Source organism: Myotis brandtii, unplaced genomic scaffold (assembly GCF_000412655.1).
Source record: "Myotis brandtii unplaced genomic scaffold, ASM41265v1 scaffold82, whole genome shotgun sequence".
Lineage (NCBI taxonomy): Eukaryota > Metazoa > Chordata > Mammalia > Chiroptera > Vespertilionidae > Myotis > Myotis brandtii.
Window position 1 is genome coordinate 1,236,660 of NW_005371324.1, and position 21,562 is coordinate 1,258,221.

The 21,562-nt window shown below is 38.9% G+C and overlaps 1 protein-coding gene across 1 annotated transcript in view; it reads left to right on the plus strand.

The window, feature by feature from the left end:
• Positions 1-2: 2 nt before the first annotated feature.
• The window catches only part of TRHDE (thyrotropin-releasing hormone degrading enzyme), a gene marked incomplete at its 5' end in the record, with an annotated part of 386,382 nt that continues 364,822 nt past the window's right edge, over positions 3-21,562 (plus strand). Inside the window, 2 exons of the mRNA XM_005884164.2 lie at positions 3-415; positions 11,980-12,253. Coding sequence (XP_005884226.1) covers positions 3-415; positions 11,980-12,253 — 687 coding nt within the window. The remainder of the gene's footprint in view (positions 416-11,979; positions 12,254-21,562) is intronic.

Below are 21,562 nucleotides of genomic sequence, written 5' to 3' on the forward strand. Positions count from 1 at the left end.
CCCAGCCGCCGTCGGAGGAAGAGCAGGAGCCCGGGCAGCCGTGGACGCAGCTGCGCTTGTCCGGCCATCTCAAGCCCCTCCACTACAATCTGATGCTCACCGCCTTCATGGAGAATTTCACCTTCGCCGGCGAGGTCAACGTGGAGATCGCGTGCCGGAACGCCACCCGCTACGTCGTGCTGCACGCCTCCCGGGTGGCCGTGGAGAAGGTGCAGGTGGCCGAGGACCGGGTGGCCGGGGCTGTCCCGGTGGCCGGCTTCTTCCTCTACCCGCAGACCCAGGTGTTGGTGGTGGTGCTGAACAGGACCCTGGACGCGCAGAGGAACTACAACCTGAAGATCATCTACAACGCCCTGATCGAGAATGAACTCTTGGGCTTCTTCCGCAGCTCCTACGTGCTCCACGGGGAGAGAAGGTACGGAGGGAGGCGGCGCCGGGCACCGCCCCACCTCACCAGGCTGCTCTAACCGCTGGGCGGCCGGCGACCCCCGGGAACCGCCTGGCGTCCGATACCCGGGCAGCGAAGGGTGGGGGAGAGAAGTGAAGGTGGGGTAGACTGATCACCCAGAACCCTCAGGGTCTCCCAGATGCCGGAGCTCTCACTGTTGCCAGCTCCACAAACTCACTCACCAGTGGCGAACCCCTCCCCGTCCAAGTTCCTTAGCCAGCCAGCGCTCGCCTCTTTTTTTTAAGGCTAGTGTGTAATCTGAGCGATGCCAGGGTAACGTCAAAAGTCTGTCAAGTTACCGTCGAGGAAATGCAAGTTAAGGACAAAAGGCCAGGGCAGCTGCTCATCGGGGAGATGTCAGCGCAGGAAAAGGCAGGGCAAATCCCCTTCCTACCCCTTACCCCCCAAATGCCCACCTCGCCTATTATCCGGCAGGCACAGAGCAGAGAATGGGCTTTAGCTGCATAAAGTTTTCCAAAACTGGAAGTTGAGGTTTAGAGTAGTAAGAGAGAGCCAGTCCGGTGACAGACTAAAGGGGCGGGGCCGGAGAGTACATCCGCACCGGGTGCCCCCAGCTCCAGCCTAAGGCTAGTGACTTCCAGGTGTTTGTTCTGGAGTTTCTGACTCCTTTGGTGAAAGGAGGGAAAGCTAGCGGCCAGGCTCAAATGCCTCGCTAGCGAGTGCCTTGATGATGTTTAGATTTGGGCTGTAATCTGTTTTTTTTATTTTTTGAGAGTCTGGCTCCACTTGTTAGAGCTCAGACTTGGGAGTCCAACAGCACGGGGTTCCAATCCCAGCCGCAGACTTGAGCAAGGAGATTAATCTGAGTCACCAAAACCTGATTACCTCTAGTGCTTATTGCATAATGTATAACAGATGGGGAAATGAAGGCACAGAGAACTCAAGTAACTCAAGAACTCAAGCAGGGCTGTGTGGCTCCAGAGCCCATATTTTTATTTTTAATTTGGGGATGGTAATAATGCTACTATCCTCAGGATTGTTGCAGGTGTCCATAAGCTAATACACTGAAAATCACTTGACCCTATACCTGGCATTTAGAGTATTCATTGTAAATGTTACCTATTACGAGTGTCCGTGTCCGTGGTAGTAAGCCCTCAAGCATATTGCTGAGTGAATAAAAAAGTTATTCTTGCTTTTTGCCCTAATCCATTGCATTAAAAATAACCGATTAATTAAATGGCTGTAGGACTTATGAACAACCAAAAAATGAAATTGGCAACCTTAAAAGTTGAGGCAGGTTGGATATTAGTAATGATGCCACTGGCAGAGCCTCCTTTGTTCTCAAGTCATTCTCCCAACTGCACAAAACTGGGCTCTGAGCAGCCAGGGTGCCTGGGGGCAGCAGGCTTGTCAGTGGAGAGCTGGGACTTGAACTTTGGTTTTTTGATTCCTGGGCTAGGGCTCATGTTGTCTGAAAACTCCCAGAAGTTATTGTGTAAGAGGCTGGGGAAATTCTAGTGTGTTAGGGGAGAACACTCTATTTATAGAGTACTATGAAGTAACCTCATATAAATAAATTGTCCAATGCTTTGGTAGTTGTATGATAGTTAAAATCTATAAGTGAATGTATAAATTATTCATTCTCCTAAGATCAGATGTGGACAATTTAAATCCCCTTCCACCACTTCCTCCAACATATTCTAAGGCAGTGGTTCTCAACCTTCTGGCCCTTTAAATACAGTTCCTCATGTGTGACCCAACCATAAAATTATTTTTGTTGCTACTTCATAACTGTAATGTTGCTACTGTTATGAATCGTAATGTAAATATCTGATATGCAGGATGGTCTTAGGCGACCCCTGTGAAAGGGTCGTTCGACCGCCAAAGGGGTCGCGACCCACAGGTTGAGAACCGCTGTTCTAAGGCATACAGATTAAACCCACGACCATATCAAATGTAGGGTAAAGGCAGAGAAGGCAAATTTGCATGTTAGGTATAGAAACAAACTAGTTGTATCAAAATGTCAGTAGTGGGAGCTGCATATCATTACTGATCAATCTGTGGTGAAGTAAGTACTTTCAACAAATCCTGTTTTTGGAGCCATGCCAAAATAGATTTGGTGGAACTGAGCTTGTTTTGGTCAGTGCTTTCAAATTAACAGGACTCTTCAAAAAGACCAGATGTTTCTGCTTGACCCTAACTGATTTCTTGTGCCCATGGTGCATATTTGTATTCGCACTCTCTTCTTAAGGCTTCTCCAAAGATGCAGATAACTTGGTTGAAAGTTTAGTGCATATGTGGCTAAACTCTGCATCCCAATAGAAATGTGGAATTCCATGTTTCTGGAGATCCCGGTGTGGTTTTATTTCTAAACAGCATCTTAGAGGAAGTCAAGTCCCCCTGCCCCCCCTTTTTTTTCCCTCCTTGCATACCAGAGTGAATATGATAATTTCTTGGATGTTGATAACTGGAGTTGATAAGGCAAAAGAAATGGAATAAACTATTTCACAATTATCTCAACATTATACATATTAACCTTTATCTTTGATTGTTGTTATTACTAGAACAACTGGGAGCATTTTTAAACATGCCATTATCGGGAACTCGGCCAGGGTTAAACTTTTATCGGTGATGTTTTCATCCCCAAAATGCAATGTAAATTGACATTTTAAAACACACTTTCCAAAAGGACACCGATGCAGACTCAGACTTTTCGTTTGATTAATGATTAAATAGCTTGGTTTTTAGTAAGTCATCGTTTTTGCCAATTTAATTATCAGATAATTTCTGCAATGAAAATAAATACTTAATCTGCTGATGAGGGGTCACGTTAAGCAACTTGAAATATTTAAAAGAGTAATACTACAATTCAGTCCCCTTAGCCTGTGTGGAAACAACTCCTTAATATCCCAATCTGATTTTTCAACCCCTTGCTCAGAAGTCTGAGAGAAACAATTTGGGTGAGGGCAGGAAAATTAGATTTCACCATGTGCCCTGTACCTTTGAGCTCTGGAAGGTTTTGGAGGGGGTCCTGTCCTGTCCTACAGGGAAGACTTCCCTTTCCTGGCTCCCATACTGTCGTGGAGAAAGGTTGGAAGACAAGTTCCCCATTGAAGCCCAAAGTTTCTCTATTTGAGGCAAATCTTCTCGTTTCTGTTGGCCATTTGTCTAAAGGGAAAATGTATCACTTGTTGAATATTGCAAATAAATAAATAAATTCTCTTAAATTTGAAATGTTTACACACAGCAGTAAATTATCTCCATTAGGCAGAATACACAGTCGCTTGTTCCTCAAGTGAGTGTGTAACAGGCAGATAAAAAGGGTGTGTATTTATGCCATAGAATTCTATAGTAGAATATACTTGCTCAGAATTAGGTAAAATGTTCATTTACCTGAAGTAATTGCCGCTTTTGGGTAGCCAGATGGTGAGCATACCCATGTTCAAAGTTGGGTACCTTAATTTAGATCCAGATGGTCTGATTGAAAGAGGAGATTTACCAAAGTAAATGAACATTTTATTCACTTTCAAAAGGGAGACTGTTTTTCTTTGACAAATCTTTGATTGGGTCTATAACATGCCACAGTGCCAGAAGACAGCATAAAAATAGGTCTTTTTCTATCAAGGATTATTTAGAGAGAAACTGTGATCTCCAAGTAAAATGGGAAAATAACATTGCAGTTCTCTAAAAGAATTGCAAAAAAGACAAAAACAAACAAACAAACAAAAAAACACACACACACAAAACCCCCAAAACACGCTTTTGTGGAGAGCACAGAAGTTTTTATGGGTAGGCACTTAATCTTTTGTTGTATTAGTATATAGGGTTTCATCTCTTGTCCTTCTTTTGAAATGAATTAATTAGTAATCATGATATTTAATAAAAGCAAGAAAACTACCACATTGCTTTTATGTTGAAAGAAACTTCATCTCTCCCAGTCCCTCTGGTGAGGAAATAGCTTTACATGAATAAGTTGCTGTATGTAGCTTTTTGCCCCCTACAGAAGGCTCTGAATGGAAAATTCTGTGAGAACTTTTTTATATGGTTCCTTAATGGACTTAGCTCATTGTTTTCCTGTCAGGCACACATAACCATATGGCCAAATTGAGTCCAATGCTGCTGAATTTTGGTCTCAATTCAAAATGCCATCACTAATCTAAATCTAGAAAATATTTTTTTTAAAAAAGCTTTGACCATTTCATGAATCAGTCAGGGAGGAAAATCCATAGAATGGTATTTGCCTTGCCGTGTTTTTTTCCATGGTGCCATCTGATTTGATCACCCTGGAGAGTAATAAAGTATACAGTTTCTCTAAAAGAGTTAAATTAGTTCACCCATCTTTTTATTTATTCAGAGCAATTCCAAACAGGGCCTATTTGCTCTGGATCTCTTTCAAGCAAAGCAGACCTGTGACTGGCTTCCCTGTATTTGTTTGGTCTGCACAACATGTTTATTTCCTTAAACCAAAGTTTGCCGCTGAGTCTGTGGATGGGTTTGAGACAACAGTACCAGGCATCAGTGTAGGTTTGCCAGAAGATGGTGACATTGGTTGATAAGATCACAAGACTAAGACTCATTTACTTAAGCATGACTTCAAAGAATGATATAGAAAGAGTGAGGAAGAAATGATTTACCTTTAATGCATACGTGTTTTATAGTCTGTAAGGAAGGGCATTCCTCCGTCACCCCATATTCACCCCCCAGCCACCAGCGATAATCATCATCATCGCTGTCAGTGTTGCTCTTTCAATTTCATTGCGTGTCCTTTACATCCTTTCAGATTTGCAGTAGTGGCTGGGTCCCTCCAGATTTTCAAAGTCCCATGCAACCCTGTTTTCTGCCACTAGGGAGTGGATGCTTTCTCCAATAGAAAGAATTTTACTGCATAGAATTTGGGAGGACATAAAAATGAAAAATACTCTCTGCTTTTCTCAACTTTCTGGGACAATATGAAATGATTCATAAACAGGCACAGCTAGATGGTGGTGGTTGGGCTGTGAGGGTAGAGGAAGATGGGCAAGATTGGGTGGGGCTGAATCGGGGTGAAGGGCCCCAGGCTCCCCTCCTGTGCACCTGCCTGCAGGTGCACCTTCTCAGCCTCAGGATGCTGAGTGCCCAGGGTGTAAGGAGCACTAGTTGTGCAGAGACGGATTAATCCACTCCTCCCGGTGAGGCCCTGTGTTGACTTGCAGGGTGAAGGTTTACTTTAATTATTGAGATCTTTCCTCAAAAAAAAAAAAAAATGAGAGGATGAACCAAGAATGGCATTTTAAAATGACTGCTGCTGGTTACTTTTTATCCCTTTTAAGAACATGTTCAAGCCACTTTGGTTGTTTGCTTGATGGAAACGTGTGTACGTGTTTAGTGAGCTCAGGGACTCCGGAACCAGACTGCCTGGGTTCATGTTCGGACTCTGCCACTGATTGGCTCTGTGACCTTGCCCACGTTTCCTAGTTGTTCTGGGTCTGGTGTCCCATCTGGAACATGGTGATAATGATAGCCCGTTTCATAGGGTTATTGTGAGGATTACAGGAGTTAAGAAATAAGGCATTTAGAACAGGTCCGGCAATTGGAAAGCACTTAGGTGGGTATTAATATTTTATGATTCTATGGCTGGAGAGCTACTACTTGGGTTGGTAGGAGGTCAGGTAGGGCCAATGTATTGCCTCGGGGTTTCCCCGGAGGAGCAAGACGGTGGGGAAATGGCCACTGTGGACATTCCTTCCACTGCTGTTTGTTATGCCACCTTAGCGGAGTTCAAAACACAGGAGAGGAAGGAACAGAGCCCTTTCCCCATGAAGAGGAGAGTGAAGAGAAAGGCTGTGGTATTTCACAGCGAGATAGATCCCCAGCTTGGTTCAGACACTTGAGAGATGGAGAGGGTTGAGGGAGCAGGAAGGGCGTGGGAAACAAAAGGATGCACAGTTCTCGGATGATGGCACTGCTCTCTACCGGCAGGGAGATCAGCAGACACCAGCGATGGGAGGGCCAGGAGGATTCGCCCCTTGTCGCTGGAAGCCAGGACAGCAGACAGACACATCCCGATACCAAGGGAAAGGCACATCAGTCATTTGATATTGTTCTCAAGACTTTATTGGCATTCTGACAGTAGCAGTGCTTTATAATCTTTGCACCAGGCTTTGCCTCTTTCCAATATCCAACAAATGAGTCTCAGACACTAGTTTATTTGTTCTTATGAAAACCTAATATTATGGCTCAGGACAATAATGTTATGTATTCATAATACTCTTCATCAATGGTGATCAAACACTCAGTACTCATTTTGATAAGAGTATTTAGTACATAAATAGGAAAACAATTATGGATGTTATGCTCTGTTTTTATAACACGATTATTCACACATGCTCCACTTCCTACATACATATTGCTGGCATTATTGCATTATGTTTTTAGTTTACTAGAATGGTTATTTAAAAAAATAGACTCCACGCTTGCTTATAGCACTGAATATTCAGCAGGAGTACTTTTCTTCTGAAATGGCAGAGGTTTAATGACTCATTGAAGTACATAAAAACACACAGTCTAAACAACACGCTTTTTGACTTAAAATGTTTTCTCATTGAGCAATAATTTGCATTTTGATTAACAGCCTTAACTTTAAATGGGACATGTGTAACTTCCATGACCTTGTAACTGTGCCTATTTTACTATAAACAGTTGAATAGTAACTAGATTGCCATTAGAAATTTTCTTTAGATCTTGGGAGTTTTTATTACCAATATTAAACTATGACAATGCTAGGCAATTTGCAATCTCAACAGAAGCAAGTTCAAAGACCATTTTTCACCGTGCTGTGTGTGTGGTATGCATAGAAGTGGCCAAAACGGAAACCTCTGAAATACGCCACACCATTTGTGAGGTTCTCTTGGTTTTGGTGGGTTCCACAGTGAAAAGTCATGAATCAATTTTTAATATGAACAGTGCTATGCAAATGTTTGTTGCCTCTGCATATTTTAACTTTATAAAAAGGCAAACTGAAAATAATGGAACAGAAATTGTTTTGTATCACATACTGTAATTCCTTGGCAATATCAACCAACATTAATGCATTACTTCTGCTGAATCTTATCATAATGACCTGACACGAGTATCTTGCCTGGTGAACTTCCGCAGAAATAAGAAGAAATCAATTCTTTATATCCTTCAGAGGCAATATAGAACTTTAAGCTCTCCTTAGCTCAACCAAAATGTCAACTAGACAAGTTGTTAAGAAATCAAGTAATTTATTTTAGATAGAAGAGAATTAAAATGCAGGTTTGTTATTCATATTTTTCTAGTTATGCTAAAGTGACGTTCTTGGAATGACACTTTCAGGATGTCACTTTTGGAAGTGGAATTTTTTATGGTCATAGAGGGACTCATTAAAAGATTAAAAAATTATTTTGTTTAAAAAAGCAAGGGAAAAAACAGATAACAAAATACTCTTCCCCATTAACTTCTGCCTCCTGCTGTTTTATTTTACTTCTTGTTGTATTTACATATGTATTTCATATCTGTTTGATATATTAAAAGGTTTTCTACTTTTAATGATATTTTCATATTTCTTCTACCTGGTGTCCTGCTACCTATTACCTCAGACTCACTTAAATTTATTTGAATCCAAACTCATTATTTTCTACCCCAAATCACCTTCTCTAGAGCCCTCTTTGATGTTTTTAATGCCAGTAAGCAGAAAAGAAGTCTTATTTCCACCAACTGAAGACAACAGTAAAATATATGCAGTGAAGACAAAATTATATTTTGAAACCCAGCAGTCACTGTTGGGCCCTGAGCCTGAAATCAGACCTCCTTGTTAGAAAGGAGACTATCAAGCGTGAGAGAGGTGTTAGAGATGGACTGGCAATACTGAGATCTGATAAACCCAGAAGCTGTAAGAGAGCAGACAGGGCACAAACTCAATATGTGAGTCAAAGTTGTTTTAAAGGCTTATTTTTGTGCTGCCCATAGTCAACTTGCTCACTTCTCCATTGTCTATGACCCTTAAAATACTACCTGGGCTTCAAGACCAATTCTTATGTTTCCTTTAGTTCTTCAGGCTGGTAGTTCTCAATTGGGCCAGTTTTGTCCCCCCAGGGGACATTTGCAGTGTCAGGACATTTTGGTTGTCACAACTGGGAGGAGGTGGTGCTACTGGCATCTAGTGGTAGAGGCCAGGGATGCTGCTGCTGAACATCCCACAGTGCATAGGACAGTCCTGGACAATGACTATTACCAACCTACAATGTAGTAATGCCAATATCGAAAAACCCTGCTGTAGGGGAATGTAATTTCTTCCTACATTTCTCTTCTTTGTCATGACCTACTTAGGTGTATATTTAATTTCTTTTATTTAGAGTATAAACTCCTTGAGGGAAGGAAGCAGATATTTCTCCTCAGTATTAAACACTCAAAAGAGAGAGAGAGAGAGAGAGAGAGAGAGAGATTTAGATATATATTTAATTTCTTTTACTTAGAGTATAAGCTCCTTGAGGGAAGGAAGCAAAGATATTTCTCCTCAGTATTAAACACTCAAAAAGAGAGAGAGAGAGAGAGAGAGAGAGAGAGAGAGAGAGAGGAGTATGTATATATAGAACTTATAGGAAAAAGCTACTTAGTGGTAGTGTAATTAACCTCATCAAATTCATGGAATAATATATGTCTAAGTTTTGTTCAGTTATAGGATCTCAAGCTTGGAAAAGACCTTACATGTAATCTAGCCCTACTGCTCTTTTTTACCAAGGGACTTTTTTTGATTTCCTAAATACTGAATTGAAAGTCAATTGCAATCATCCTTAGGTGCCAGACTGTGAAATTGGTATTTTCTCATTTAGACGCTATCAGAGTATATTTTGGCCCTCTGTGTATAGATATATACTGTATGTATGAATTCATTAAGAATATTAATTGCAGAAAAAATCACTAAATGATTTCTTCAGTTCCTTTCAACCCTGAGAATCAGTTATTTACATTGCTAGCTTTACTAACACATTTACTTACTATGTAAGGCAAAAAGAGACTGCAAGATGTGATTTTTTTACATAAATATTTGGTTTATTAATTTCCCATTAGCCCAAAGGTATTTAGAATTTCTATATCTAATAAATTCCTACCCATTAATTACTTAGTGCCAAAGACACCTTTGACTTTTATATAATGACTAATACATTCTAATTGCAACTACTCTGTTGAACTCTTGTAGAACCTTCCCCATAGTATTATTAGTATTAGAATATATAAATATAGATATCCTTTTCAATTAGATCACAAAGAACTTAAGGGCAAAGTGGTTATATCTTTAAAAAAATTCTACCATGTACCTAATAATGAAGAGCAGACAATTTCTAATTGTGCAATGATTGGAATTGGAGTTCTCAGATACTTTAAAATTAAAAGAGAACACTTTTTTCATATATAAAATCTCATAGATATCTTTTAAGTAGCCTCAGTAGAGAAATATCAAGCTTGGTGGACATTTTAATTAATGATATTGAAAGATAAGATTCAAGAACATTATATAAGACAAAAATATATGATGAGAGAATTGTAAATGGGTACATTTTAACTAAAAGGTACTGATATTAAGCAAAAATCATACTGTTATCAGTAAAAATAATAGGGAAAATATTACCATGACTGGCAAATTGGGAAAGAACTTTTATTACCAACAGTTGAATTAAAACATTGTTCATAAATTATGGCTAAAGATTAATTTTACTGTTTTTGAAATATAATTACCTTTTACTCACATATAGAAAAAGTGAATTCTAGACCTGGTTTTACACTAATAGCCTGTGTAACTCTGGACAAATCACTTAATCCTACTGGAACTACTTTTTCATTTTAGAAATTCATGAGAGTTGGACAGTTTGTTTCTAAGATTGCTTCCAACTTTAACCTTAAATTTTTCTGAAGATTTATAGTTAAAACTTGTTTTACATATATTATCTCCTTTTATCATCTCAATAGTTTTGTAAGGAAGGCCTAGAAAACATCATTGTTTTCCTTCTATTAATGAAAAAATAGGCTCAGGCAGTTAAGTAATTTATCCAAGACGGGTATGTGGCAGTCCAGTACTGTTTCCAAGATAATTATCAAAACTCTTTCTCTGAAAGTCAGTATACAATTAATCTTAAAAATGTATTATTTTTCCCTACTTCAAAACGAAGCTTCAGAAAGTAGGCTTTCAATGATAAATGTAAGCTTTATAATTTTAAAATGGTCTCAACAATTACAACTCATGGTTTGAGCCAAGGATCGCCAATAAGGTTCAACACACACATCAACACCTATTGATTGGGAGTAGCTGCCTGATGTGCTGTGCTGAGAATTTTGAGGCCAAGTTCAGGCTCAGTAGGAAAGTGTGCCATGTTAGATTAACCATGTTTACCTTGAATGATGGTGAGGGGAGAGGTGGCAGAATTACTTAAGGGGGAAAGAGCTTTTTAAAGAAATAACTTTAGGACTCAGTAATGTTTTACAAAGAGTCTGATATTGACTTGCGTTATATCAAGTTTTGCAACTCGTATTGTTAAAAAAGTGTAATGAACTCTTGTCATGAATGTTTTCATAAATCATGACCTTTTTAAGTTAAAAGAGTGTCTTTCTTAAAGTCCTTAATATGAGCATTTTCATTTATAACCCTAAACTGTGAAAAAAAAGTTATTTCTAGTTAGCATTTTAATAAGCAGTTTTGCAGCTTGTTCTGAAAACTTGAGGGCATTAAATATATTTTATATGTACACTTATATATGTATATAGATACATACATCGACAGGTTTATTATACAGATATTTATTATATTAACAGCTCTAAGAAAGTTTGAAGATATTGTCAATCAGTGGCTGCCATTTTTTGACTGGCTGCTGTTTATTAACTGCCTACTGGGTGCTATTCATCTATTCACCATGATAGGTGCTTTGCATTCTCTTTTTTCCCACCTTAAGCTTTACAAAAGCTTTTTTTCTGAGTTAAGCAAGATTATTTTATTTTAAGCAATGAACAACTACACTTTAGGGAAATTTAGTAATTGTACAGGATGATATGGCTAAGAATGTTGTAGAGCCAGAATACAGACCAAGTTCTGTCAGGATCCAAAGTCCATGTTCTTACTAAAATCAGGTCATGATGAAATTTGAGGACACAGGTGTTTCACAGTGACGGTCTATGTTCTATACATATGTGATGACAACTTCTGGGTTTTAGTTTCACTGACTTTAAATGTTCAGCTTCAGGGAGGAAAGGGAGGCATGCCAAACAAGAGGATTATTATTTTCCAGTGTTTGCCAATGTGATGCCAATGAGTTATTTGTCTGTAGAGTATAGTGTTTTGTCTAACAGGCACTCTCTGGATTGAGAATTTACTTTTTAACTGAGACAAAAACTTCCCCAAAGAACTTCTATTGTTGGGGAAATATGTGTATTGTGCTTTTATGCTAAACATGAACCTAAGTTTGGTTCAGAAAAGGAAAGGACCTTGGAATTTGGCAATAATATGTTATCAATAGGAACATGTAAAGTGATCATAACTGAAGCCATAAATGTAATTGGGAATGTCATTTTCTGTTTTCCAGATTCCTTGGTGTTACTCAGTTTTCGCCTACACACGCCAGAAAAGCATTTCCTTGTTTTGACGAGCCCATCTACAAGGCAACTTTTAAAATCAGCATCAAGCATCAAGCAACCTACTTATCTTTATCCAACATGCCAGTGGAAACTTCCGTGTTTGAGGAAGATGGATGGGTTACGGATCACTTTTCACAGACCCCGCTCATGTCCACGTATTACTTAGCCTGGGCTATTTGCAACTTCACATACAGAGAAACTATCACCAAGAGTGGAGTTGTAGTAAGTATTTTAAACTTAATGATGTTTTTGGATTATGTACACTCTGTAATCTGATTTCTGGCTTAACAATGGATTAATTATTCCTATCCTCCTCACATTTATATAGCTGAATTGTTTCCTTAACCCTTGGGAGAAAAAGTATCTTCTCAGCTTCAAAAAGTCAGAGAGGAATGTCTCTTCTATACCCAGCTCTCTTATTCCTTCACCCCCAACCCCCAACCCCATTATCCCTGTCCCTCTTTATCTCCTGGGTATCTCTGGAATAGCTGTTGTTTGTTTGGGAAACATTTATATGATTGGGAAAGCTGCTTCTTTTTATTGTGAAACATTTCAAATATACAGAAAATGTGGAGAATAACATAATACACTCTATATACCTACTAGTCAGCTCTATAGGATCTAAATATTTTACCATCTTTGCTTCAGTCTAATTAATTTTTGAAGAAGTAAAACATATTGGATAGAGCTCTCTATTGAAGCTCTCTGTGCACCCTGCCTGATCTCATGTCTTGCCTTCTTCCTTAGAGAGAATCACTCTACTGAATTGGCATCTTGCCATTTCCATGTATATTATCATGTAATTATTAAGTATGTATCTATCCATTTACAATACACATCATGCTTTAAAATTTCATATAAGTGGTTTTATATTATAGATAGCATTCTGCAACTTATTTTCATTTCATTTTACTTTTTGCTTAAAATTGTGTTTTTGTGGTTTATCTGAATAGAATGGTTGAATGAATACATCAAAATTTGTCATCTTCCTATAGATGAGCATTTTTATTTTTCTGATTTTCAGTGATTAACAGCAATGCTCAGTGAACATTTTGTACATATAAGTTCTGCCAATGTGCTAGAATTTCTGTACAGTGAACAGCTTCTTGTAGCCCATAACACCCAAATGTATAAAAATATGTTCTTAGGGAAGGGTAGTAGTAGGAAGCCTGGAGAATTATTGTTTGCATTAAATTTATAATAAGATTCAACTGGACTCTGTATGACAGCTACTGTTTGTGACACCATAGTGTTCTAGGCACCGTTTCCATCCTACTGCATTTAATTAGTGAGGCCAGGTCAGCCATGCTAAGTTAGCAACTTCTTCCTTATTTCAATGGCTTACACAATAAATATGCATTTATTTTAATTTTCATGTCAATCCTAAAGCAAGGTATTATGATCCCATTTTTCCGAATGAGTAAATTGAGGCTTAAAGACATTAAGTACTTTCCCAGGGTTGGTTACAAAGTAAGCAAGTGGTAGAGCCGCTGTTGGTCTGATTTCAAATTTTAGCCTTTTCCGCCATGTGCCCTAGGGGCTCTGTTTCACTACTTCACTTGTGTGTCTATAACCGAATTCAGGTAATGATTCTCCCCATCCAGTGGCCGTCAGATTCAGTGTTGCTCGAACATAACAAAATAAGTGAGTAGAAATCTATATTCTTATTCTGTAGGAAGTTCGTAGCTCTATAATAACCTAAATTTTGAAATACAGGTTTGGCTAAATAAATGTTTCTCACTGTTACTTTCAATTTAAAGAACTGTGGAGCTTATTTTAAAATATAAAATCTGCCTGCATACAAAATTCATGCCATTATTGAAGATTCTATATATAAATTCAACTACATAATCATTAAAATAATGTCCTAAATGCTGGCTACAGAGGGCTGGATGACATTTTACTCTTTGGGACTTATACTCATTTGATAAGTTGAATTCCTCTGAGGTTTGTAATGTCTGAATATTTCAAGGCTGTACACATTGGACCAAACACAGAAAAGGAACACCAAGACATCTCATTTTCTTTTACGTCTTCGGAAGATGATGATTGACTTGCCTTGGGTCAGCTAGCAGCATAGGGTACAATGGAAATTTTTTGTTTCCAAGTATGTTTTCTTAAAAGTGTTCTCAGCCCTTCACAGTTCTGCTTGCTGTTAAGTGACCCATGTTTAAGTGACCCAGACACACTCTAATTATTTAGACGTGACTCTGTATTAGAGTTAAGAATCTAAGTAACTGGTAAACATTTTAAAGTCCTCCTTAATCATTTTTATGAAGGAAAGATAAAACATGCTACTAGAGAACATTGAAAGGTCAAATGAAAGAAAATTTTGGATTGTATAATCTACACACACTAAGAAGTGTAGAAAGGAAAACAAAATTGCCATTGGGAGCCCTTATTTATCAACTGTGGAAATATGTTTTAAAGCCTGGATCTCTTTTTCTGTCACCCTTTGGAAATCCAATCTATTTTCTTTCCACTGCTTTTCCTCGTTATTACTGGGAGCCCATGGGAATGACATTACTCAACTCTTAGCAGCTAGAAGAAGTAGAAGTTTAGTTCTAAAATCTTGGAAGTGGGAAGGTTATGTGAAGTCCAGGAGGTCATTTTGGATCAGAAGCTGAGGCAGTTTCCTTCAGGATATGAGAGAGCAACTTGAGTGGCATCTTAATACATAGCTTAATTGTAGCAGTGCCTCAAGTGTGCATATTTGAAGCATCATCATTATTTGCTTATCAAGTTATCTATACTCTGCAAGGCACGATCCTGAGTAATTAGAAAGATAAAAAACAGTCTAAGATCCCTCTAGTACAGAGATTGCAAATGCAGCTTTCAGATTGAATCTAAGCCTGCAGATGTATTTTGTTTACCCATCCCTAACATGGATTAACATTTTTATCATTAATTGACAACGTTTAGAAATTGGGAGATTGCACATAAAATTATTTATTTATGGCTTCTCTTGAAAAAATGGGAAGATCACTAGGCCCACATTATTGTGTGGCAATATTTGTTCATTCATTTATTTCTTCAAAAGATACTTATTGACTGAGTGTCAGGTATTGTTCTGGGCTCTGCTGATATAGCAGTGAACACAGGAGACAGGGTTTCTACTCTCAAGAAACTTACATCCTAATGAGGAGACAGTGACAATAAACAAATAAATGTGTCATATGTCAGGTGGTGATATATGCATGCGGAAGGTGAGTGTGCCTGACCCATTTACATGGGGCATTTGCTTCCCAGTGTAACTTAATCAAGAACATTTTTGTTCTTTGGCATCTAGTCCACTTCACTATTGTATATTACCTGCTTTCATTCTGTAGACATTTGGATTTCTAACCTTTGTTTAAGGACATAATTCAAAAGGGTAGACAAAGAACGTGCATTGGAAAAGCAATGAATTTACCAATTGTGAATTCGTGTTACTAGCATTCAATAATTATCAAATTAAAGCTATAGAAAATAAGTTAAAGGCAGTTTTGAAGATGGAGAACTTGCTAAGGGTTAGGTCTAGGTATGTGCGTCCTGGAGGAGATAGGGTTGAGCATGGCCCTGAATGATGATTTGGTCTTAGAGAAGATGAATGTGGGCATATAATCCTCAGCAGGGGAGGTATTAATAAGAAAAGACAAAGAGATAGCTATATCTTTGGGAGATAGTGTAGCTTTATGGATATAAACATGGATTGATTTTAGAATGAGATAGGTTTGCTTTCGAATTTTTGCTTTGCTTTTCTATGACCTTGGTTAATTACTTAACCTCTCTTTATCCTGGTTTTCTTGTTTGAAAACTGGAAGTATGAACTCTTCTTTTATAATATTGTTCCAGTTACTATTAGGGCATAATGAACTCCAGAATTTGTGGCATAAAACAACCTTTTAATATGCTAAACGTTTCAGTGGGTCAGGAATTTGGAAGGGCACAGTGGCACACTGCCTCTTCTCACTGATGTCGGGGGCCTCAGCTGGGGAGACTTGATGAGTAGGGGTGACTTGACAGCAGGAGACCAGAATCCCCTGGACCATCTTCATTGTGTCTGGTTGTTCTGCCAGGCTGCTGTGATGGCAGCTCAGGCTGCTGGTCAGAGCATTTGTATGTGGCCTTCACACATGTCCTGGGCTTGCTCAAAGCATGGCGGCCTCAGAGTGGTTGGACTTCCTACATGGTGAAGTAGCTCCAAAGGTGAATGTCTCAAAAGAACTAGGTAGAAGCTATATGACCCTTTTTGACTTATCTTCAGAAGCCACACAGCATCACTTTTACCGCTTTTTAATGGGTACAAGGAAGTCACTAAGGATGATTCTGATTTGATTGAAGAGAGCATAGACCCAATCTCTCGATGGGGAGTGTCAAAGAATTTGTGGACTTGTTTGAAATGCTTTTTAATGGGTACACGGAAGTCACTAGGATGATTCTGATTTGATTGAAGACAGCATAGACCCAGTCTCTTGATGGGGAGTGTCAAAGAATTTGTGGACTTGTTTGAAAATCAATACAGTCTGCTCTCTGGTCACAAATTATTTACATTCATTCCACATATAAAATGCACTTGCCAATAAGTTTGGTTCATTATAGCATCAGACTCAAGTTTGAGGTACAGGATCTCACCATCTAGTTTAGGTCTGGGTGCAGATGAGACTACTTGGGTTTGGCTTCTTGGGCATGGTTTCTCTCTTCCTGAGGACCTATTAACTAATTAGATAAATGATCTATCTTCTCTCCTCATCCCCAAGAGACAATGGTAAAATGAGAATATGACTATTGCAATAGACCTTTTCATTAAAGAGTAGAGAACAATGAGAAGACACAGCAGTTGCTGGCCTGTAGCAATTTGGAAATCCAACTGGGCACATGTTGACAATTCCTTAATTATGGCTCATTGCTGTTCTTTCTGGAGTGTGGCCCCACCCTTTGGGCTCTTAAGTTTTGTCTTTTAAGGCATCTTTTCTCTTCCAATTAAAAAGAAGTTTGTATTTACAATTGAAAAGCTTTCTGAGCTTACTTTCTACAAGGAAAAAGTTCAGGGTACAAAGGCTTTATTTATTTATTTATTTTTTGTATTGGCTTTGTTGCTTTAAGTCCAAGCATGTATATAATTTTATATAATTTATAATTATATAAAAATGTTGGCTTTTTATACATCAAGTTATATCCATTCCATTAGACAAAACTATACCCAGAGGTCTCTTTAAGATGAGCCTTGAGGCCTTTGCCCTTAGCATTCATAGATGCTTTATTGTTTAACAGGAAGGGTTTCGAGGCACACGTTTAAGATCCTAAGAAAACCTTTTGTCTTTTTCAAAAGGCCTGTGAGGCATCACTTTAAGAGTGTCTGAAATCTTCATTTCTGAAGTTACATTCTTAGTTGCATCTTGAGACCATGTTTTCCTGATGTGTATTTTCTCCCCTGGGGCTGTTTCTTACTTTGAAAATCTTTTGCTATCTGGAGAGGCGGGGTTGAAGACAGAGTTAAAATTTCAAACTCGGCAAGTCCTAATTTTTTTCTAAATTTTGCTTAGAAACTGGACAGTTAATTCTTAAGCTCGTCTCTCCTTTTTTGCAATTTTTATGGCCAGTGAGAAGAAGCCAGGTGGTACTTTCAGTGTTATGCCTGGAAATATCCTTATTTAGAAAATATAGTTCAGTAGTTATAGTTCTCATTTTCCATGATACTACAGGGAACACTGTTGCCAAACTTTCTTCCAGTATGTCACAAAATTCCCCTTTCATTTAGCTTCTAGTACTAGTCACCTTAGTATTCTTCAAGCCCTAACCCACAGCTTCCTTAAGCTTTTTCCCCAAAGCCAATGATGCCACATGTTTGAGGCTTATGTCAGTCCCCCACTTCCAGGTGCTAAAATAGGCTCACAGGGAACACTGTTGCCAAACTTTCTTCCAGTATATCACAAAATTCCCCTTTCGTTTAGCTTCTAGTCACCTTAGTATTCTCCAAGCCCTAATCCACAGCTTCCTCAAGCTTTTGCCCCAAAGCCAATGATGCCACATGTTTGAGGCTTAGTTATGTCAGTCCCCCACTTCCAGGTGCTAAAATAGGCTCTAATTGGTATTGCTGAATAAGAAATCACTCTAAAACTTAGCAATACAAAGTAACAATTTTAGTGCTTATGGATTCTGTGGGTCAGGAGTACAAACAGTAAAGAGCAGGGAATGACCCATCTCTTTCTACAATGTCACAGTAGTAGAGACTCGATATGTGGGCATGATTTGACAGCTGGGAGCCAAAATTATCTGGGGCTTCTTTACTAAGTGTCTACTTGGTGTTAGCTGTTATCTGAGCCCTTAGGGCTCTCATTTGGAGCATCTATGAGTGGACTTTCCATGTGGCATGAGCTTCCTTGCAGCATGGTAGCCTAATGTTGTCAGACTTGTTACTGGCCTCTAAAGAGATTTACACTGCCGGTTCATCTATATAATAAAAGCCTAATTGACGGTTACGGCGGAACGACCAGAATGACTGGTCGTTATGATGTGCACTGACCACCAGGGGGGCAGCAAGCCGAGCGGTTAGGAGCAATGAGCAGGTGGGTAGTAAGGAGGGAAGGGTCCCAGACTGCAAGAGGGTGCAGGCGGGGCTGAAGGACCCCCTACCCCAGTGCCAGAATTTTGTGCACCGGGCATCTAGTTCCATTATAAAAGGTTACATAGATTGTATTAGTCACCATCATTTTCTCCTCTCTCTAGTTCCATTATGAAAGGTTACATAGATTGTATTAGTCACCATCATTTTCCTCTCTTCTCTCTCTCTCTCTCTCTCTCTCTCTCATCTAGTTCCATTATAAAAGGTTACATAGATTGTATTAGTCACCATCATTTTCTCCTCTCTCTCTCTCTCTCTCTCTCTCTCTCTCTCTCTCTCTCTCTCTCTCTCTCTCTCTCTCTCTCTCTCTCTCTCTCTCTCTCTCTCTCTCTCTCTCTCTCTTTTAGCAAGGCAGATGCTATATTACCCTTCCTGACCTAGCCTAAGAAGTTAAACAGTGTCACTTTGGGGTCATTCTGTTAGTTGTAAACTTAGGTTGGTTCAGATTCTAGCAGAGGGGACATAGACCCATTTTTAATGGGAGTAGTGTCAAAGAATTTGAAAACTCATTTGAAAAGCACCACAGTTGTTATAAGTATTATAGGAAATTATGTTTATAAAATCCTGAACATAGTGCCTGACATTGTACTGACTAATGATGACAATTAATTTAGTGAGATTCAGAAGTCATAGGAGGGAGTAGTTATATTTAACTTTGAGAGGTAGATGGAAGCAAGATTGTTAAAGAGCTTGATGCCTGGCTAAATTTTAAAATTTTCTTCAGTTAACAATAAGAGCCATTGAAGTTTAAAAGCTGGAGACATGACACATGTAATTTTTATAATCTGCCTGAGAAAAGCATTCACAATGTGTAGACATGAGGAGACTAGAAGCAGAGGGTCCATTTAACTAGGAAACTCTGAACTAGAGTGGTTATAATTTAAATGAGTGGCATAGTATAGATATGAAAGGCATTTTAAAGGAAGAATTGGTAGTACTTGGTGAGAGACAAAAGATAGGAAAAAGTAAATGTAGGGAAGCAAAAGAGCAAAAGAGTCAAGAATGACTTTAAGGGTTAAGTTAATAACAGCTCTGTAGTTTCCATCCTTCATATTCACTGTGTATTCTGAATTGGCTCTCACAACCAAGGAGGGTTTTCATTTGCCTTGGCCAGACTCATGGATTAACTTACACTGTTGTAACTGGTTATATAGAACTTGTTAGTCAGCATTCTTTATATTAGCAAGTTACAAAATCTCAATTTGAGCGTATGCGAAAAGGGAAATTGATTATAAAGATATTGGGATATCTCGAAGAATCTCAGGTCAGAGATGGACCTGGGGCTTAGAGCACTGTGAGAAATTTGGGAATCCTATTTCAGGTCCTTGTCAGTGCTTCTGCTTTGCTTTCCTCTCTCACCATGGACAGGCTTCCTCTGTTGTTGGTTCACCTGGTGGAATATTGCTGCCCAAAGTTTCCCTATTACAGTGAAGCCACCAAGAGGGAAAGGAACGTTTATAAATTCCCAAACATATAAGGAGCATCTTGGTTGCCCTTGCTTGAATCACATGATCATCTTTGGTCACTGTGACTAGAGAGTACACATGTGGAGTCACAAAATAGGAACATGGCATCTTCTGCTTTACCTCATAGATGGGAGTGTGTAGCAAAACAAGGAGTTTCTAGAGAAGGAATGCTGGGCAAAAACCTACTCTCAGTGCCCCAGATGTATTTTTAGCTGACTACCATGGGAAGAATACACTAAATTTACCATGGTGGTATATACATATACAGCCAGGAGTATACACACACACATACATGTGATGAACATTTCTGATGCTCGGGGTTCTAGTGATGATACTGTGTATATACATTTAAAACATGCATATATATTAAAGCATGTATCTGACTGAAAATGAAATTTAGGTCTCACTTTAACAAGAGAAGTAGAGAACTGTGGGTTAATGTACTCTGAGCATATATTCTAGTTTATAAATACCCATGTTAATAATAGGAGTCCTTTTGTCACTAGACATTCTGGTCAAATTGCGGTACAAATATAACAATGGCCCATTGAGAAAAAAAATCGTAACAAAAGAGTTGGATTACTAAGCTATTAGGAATATAAGTAGAGGGTTCCTGACTATGCCAAGAAGAGTTAGTCATCCTCCTCCTCTCTACTCTTAGAATACTGTGTGCACTCATCCTTCATACTCATTATCTCGCTGTTTATAGTCCTTTCTTGCTGTCCTTGTTGCTCATCTAGACTGTGCACACTCTGAATGCAGGCAAAGTGTCTTACTCATCTTTGTAAGATTAGCAGCTTCTATTGTATGTAGAAAATGGTAGGTACTCAGTGAAAGTCCATTGAACATTCAAATTAGTGAATTCTCTTCAGAGAAGTCACAATGTCGGTGGTTTCCAAAACGTTTGGTTAGGTTAATATATAAAACATGAAAATTAATGAGAAGTACTTTTGACCAATATTGAACTAAAATTAATAAATGTTGTAATACAGATATTACCACTTGAAGGCATTCTGGTGGAAGATATAGGTGAAAAGTGGAAAAAAGGGGACATACATATGTAATACTTTCAACGATAAAGAATTAAAAAAAAAAGGAGCATCGAGTACTGAGTTTTACTGCCAAACAGGGAACTGAATTCAGAGCAGAGTCCAAGCTCTGAAGAATATATATATTTATTGATTTCAGAGAGGAAAGGAGAGGGATAGAGAGACAGAAACATCAATGATGAGAGAGAATCATTGATTGGCTGCCTCCTGCACACCCCCTACTGGGCATCGAGCCTGCAACCCGGGCATGTGCCCTTGACCAGAATCGAACCTGGGACCCTTCAGTCTCCAGGCCAACACTCTATCCACTGAGCAAAACCAGCTAGAGCAAGAAATGGGAATTTTAAAGCAAAGTCTCTGTGTTGTTGATGAGCTGGTGATAGCTGGTTTGTCAGCTAGGTGGGACTCAGCC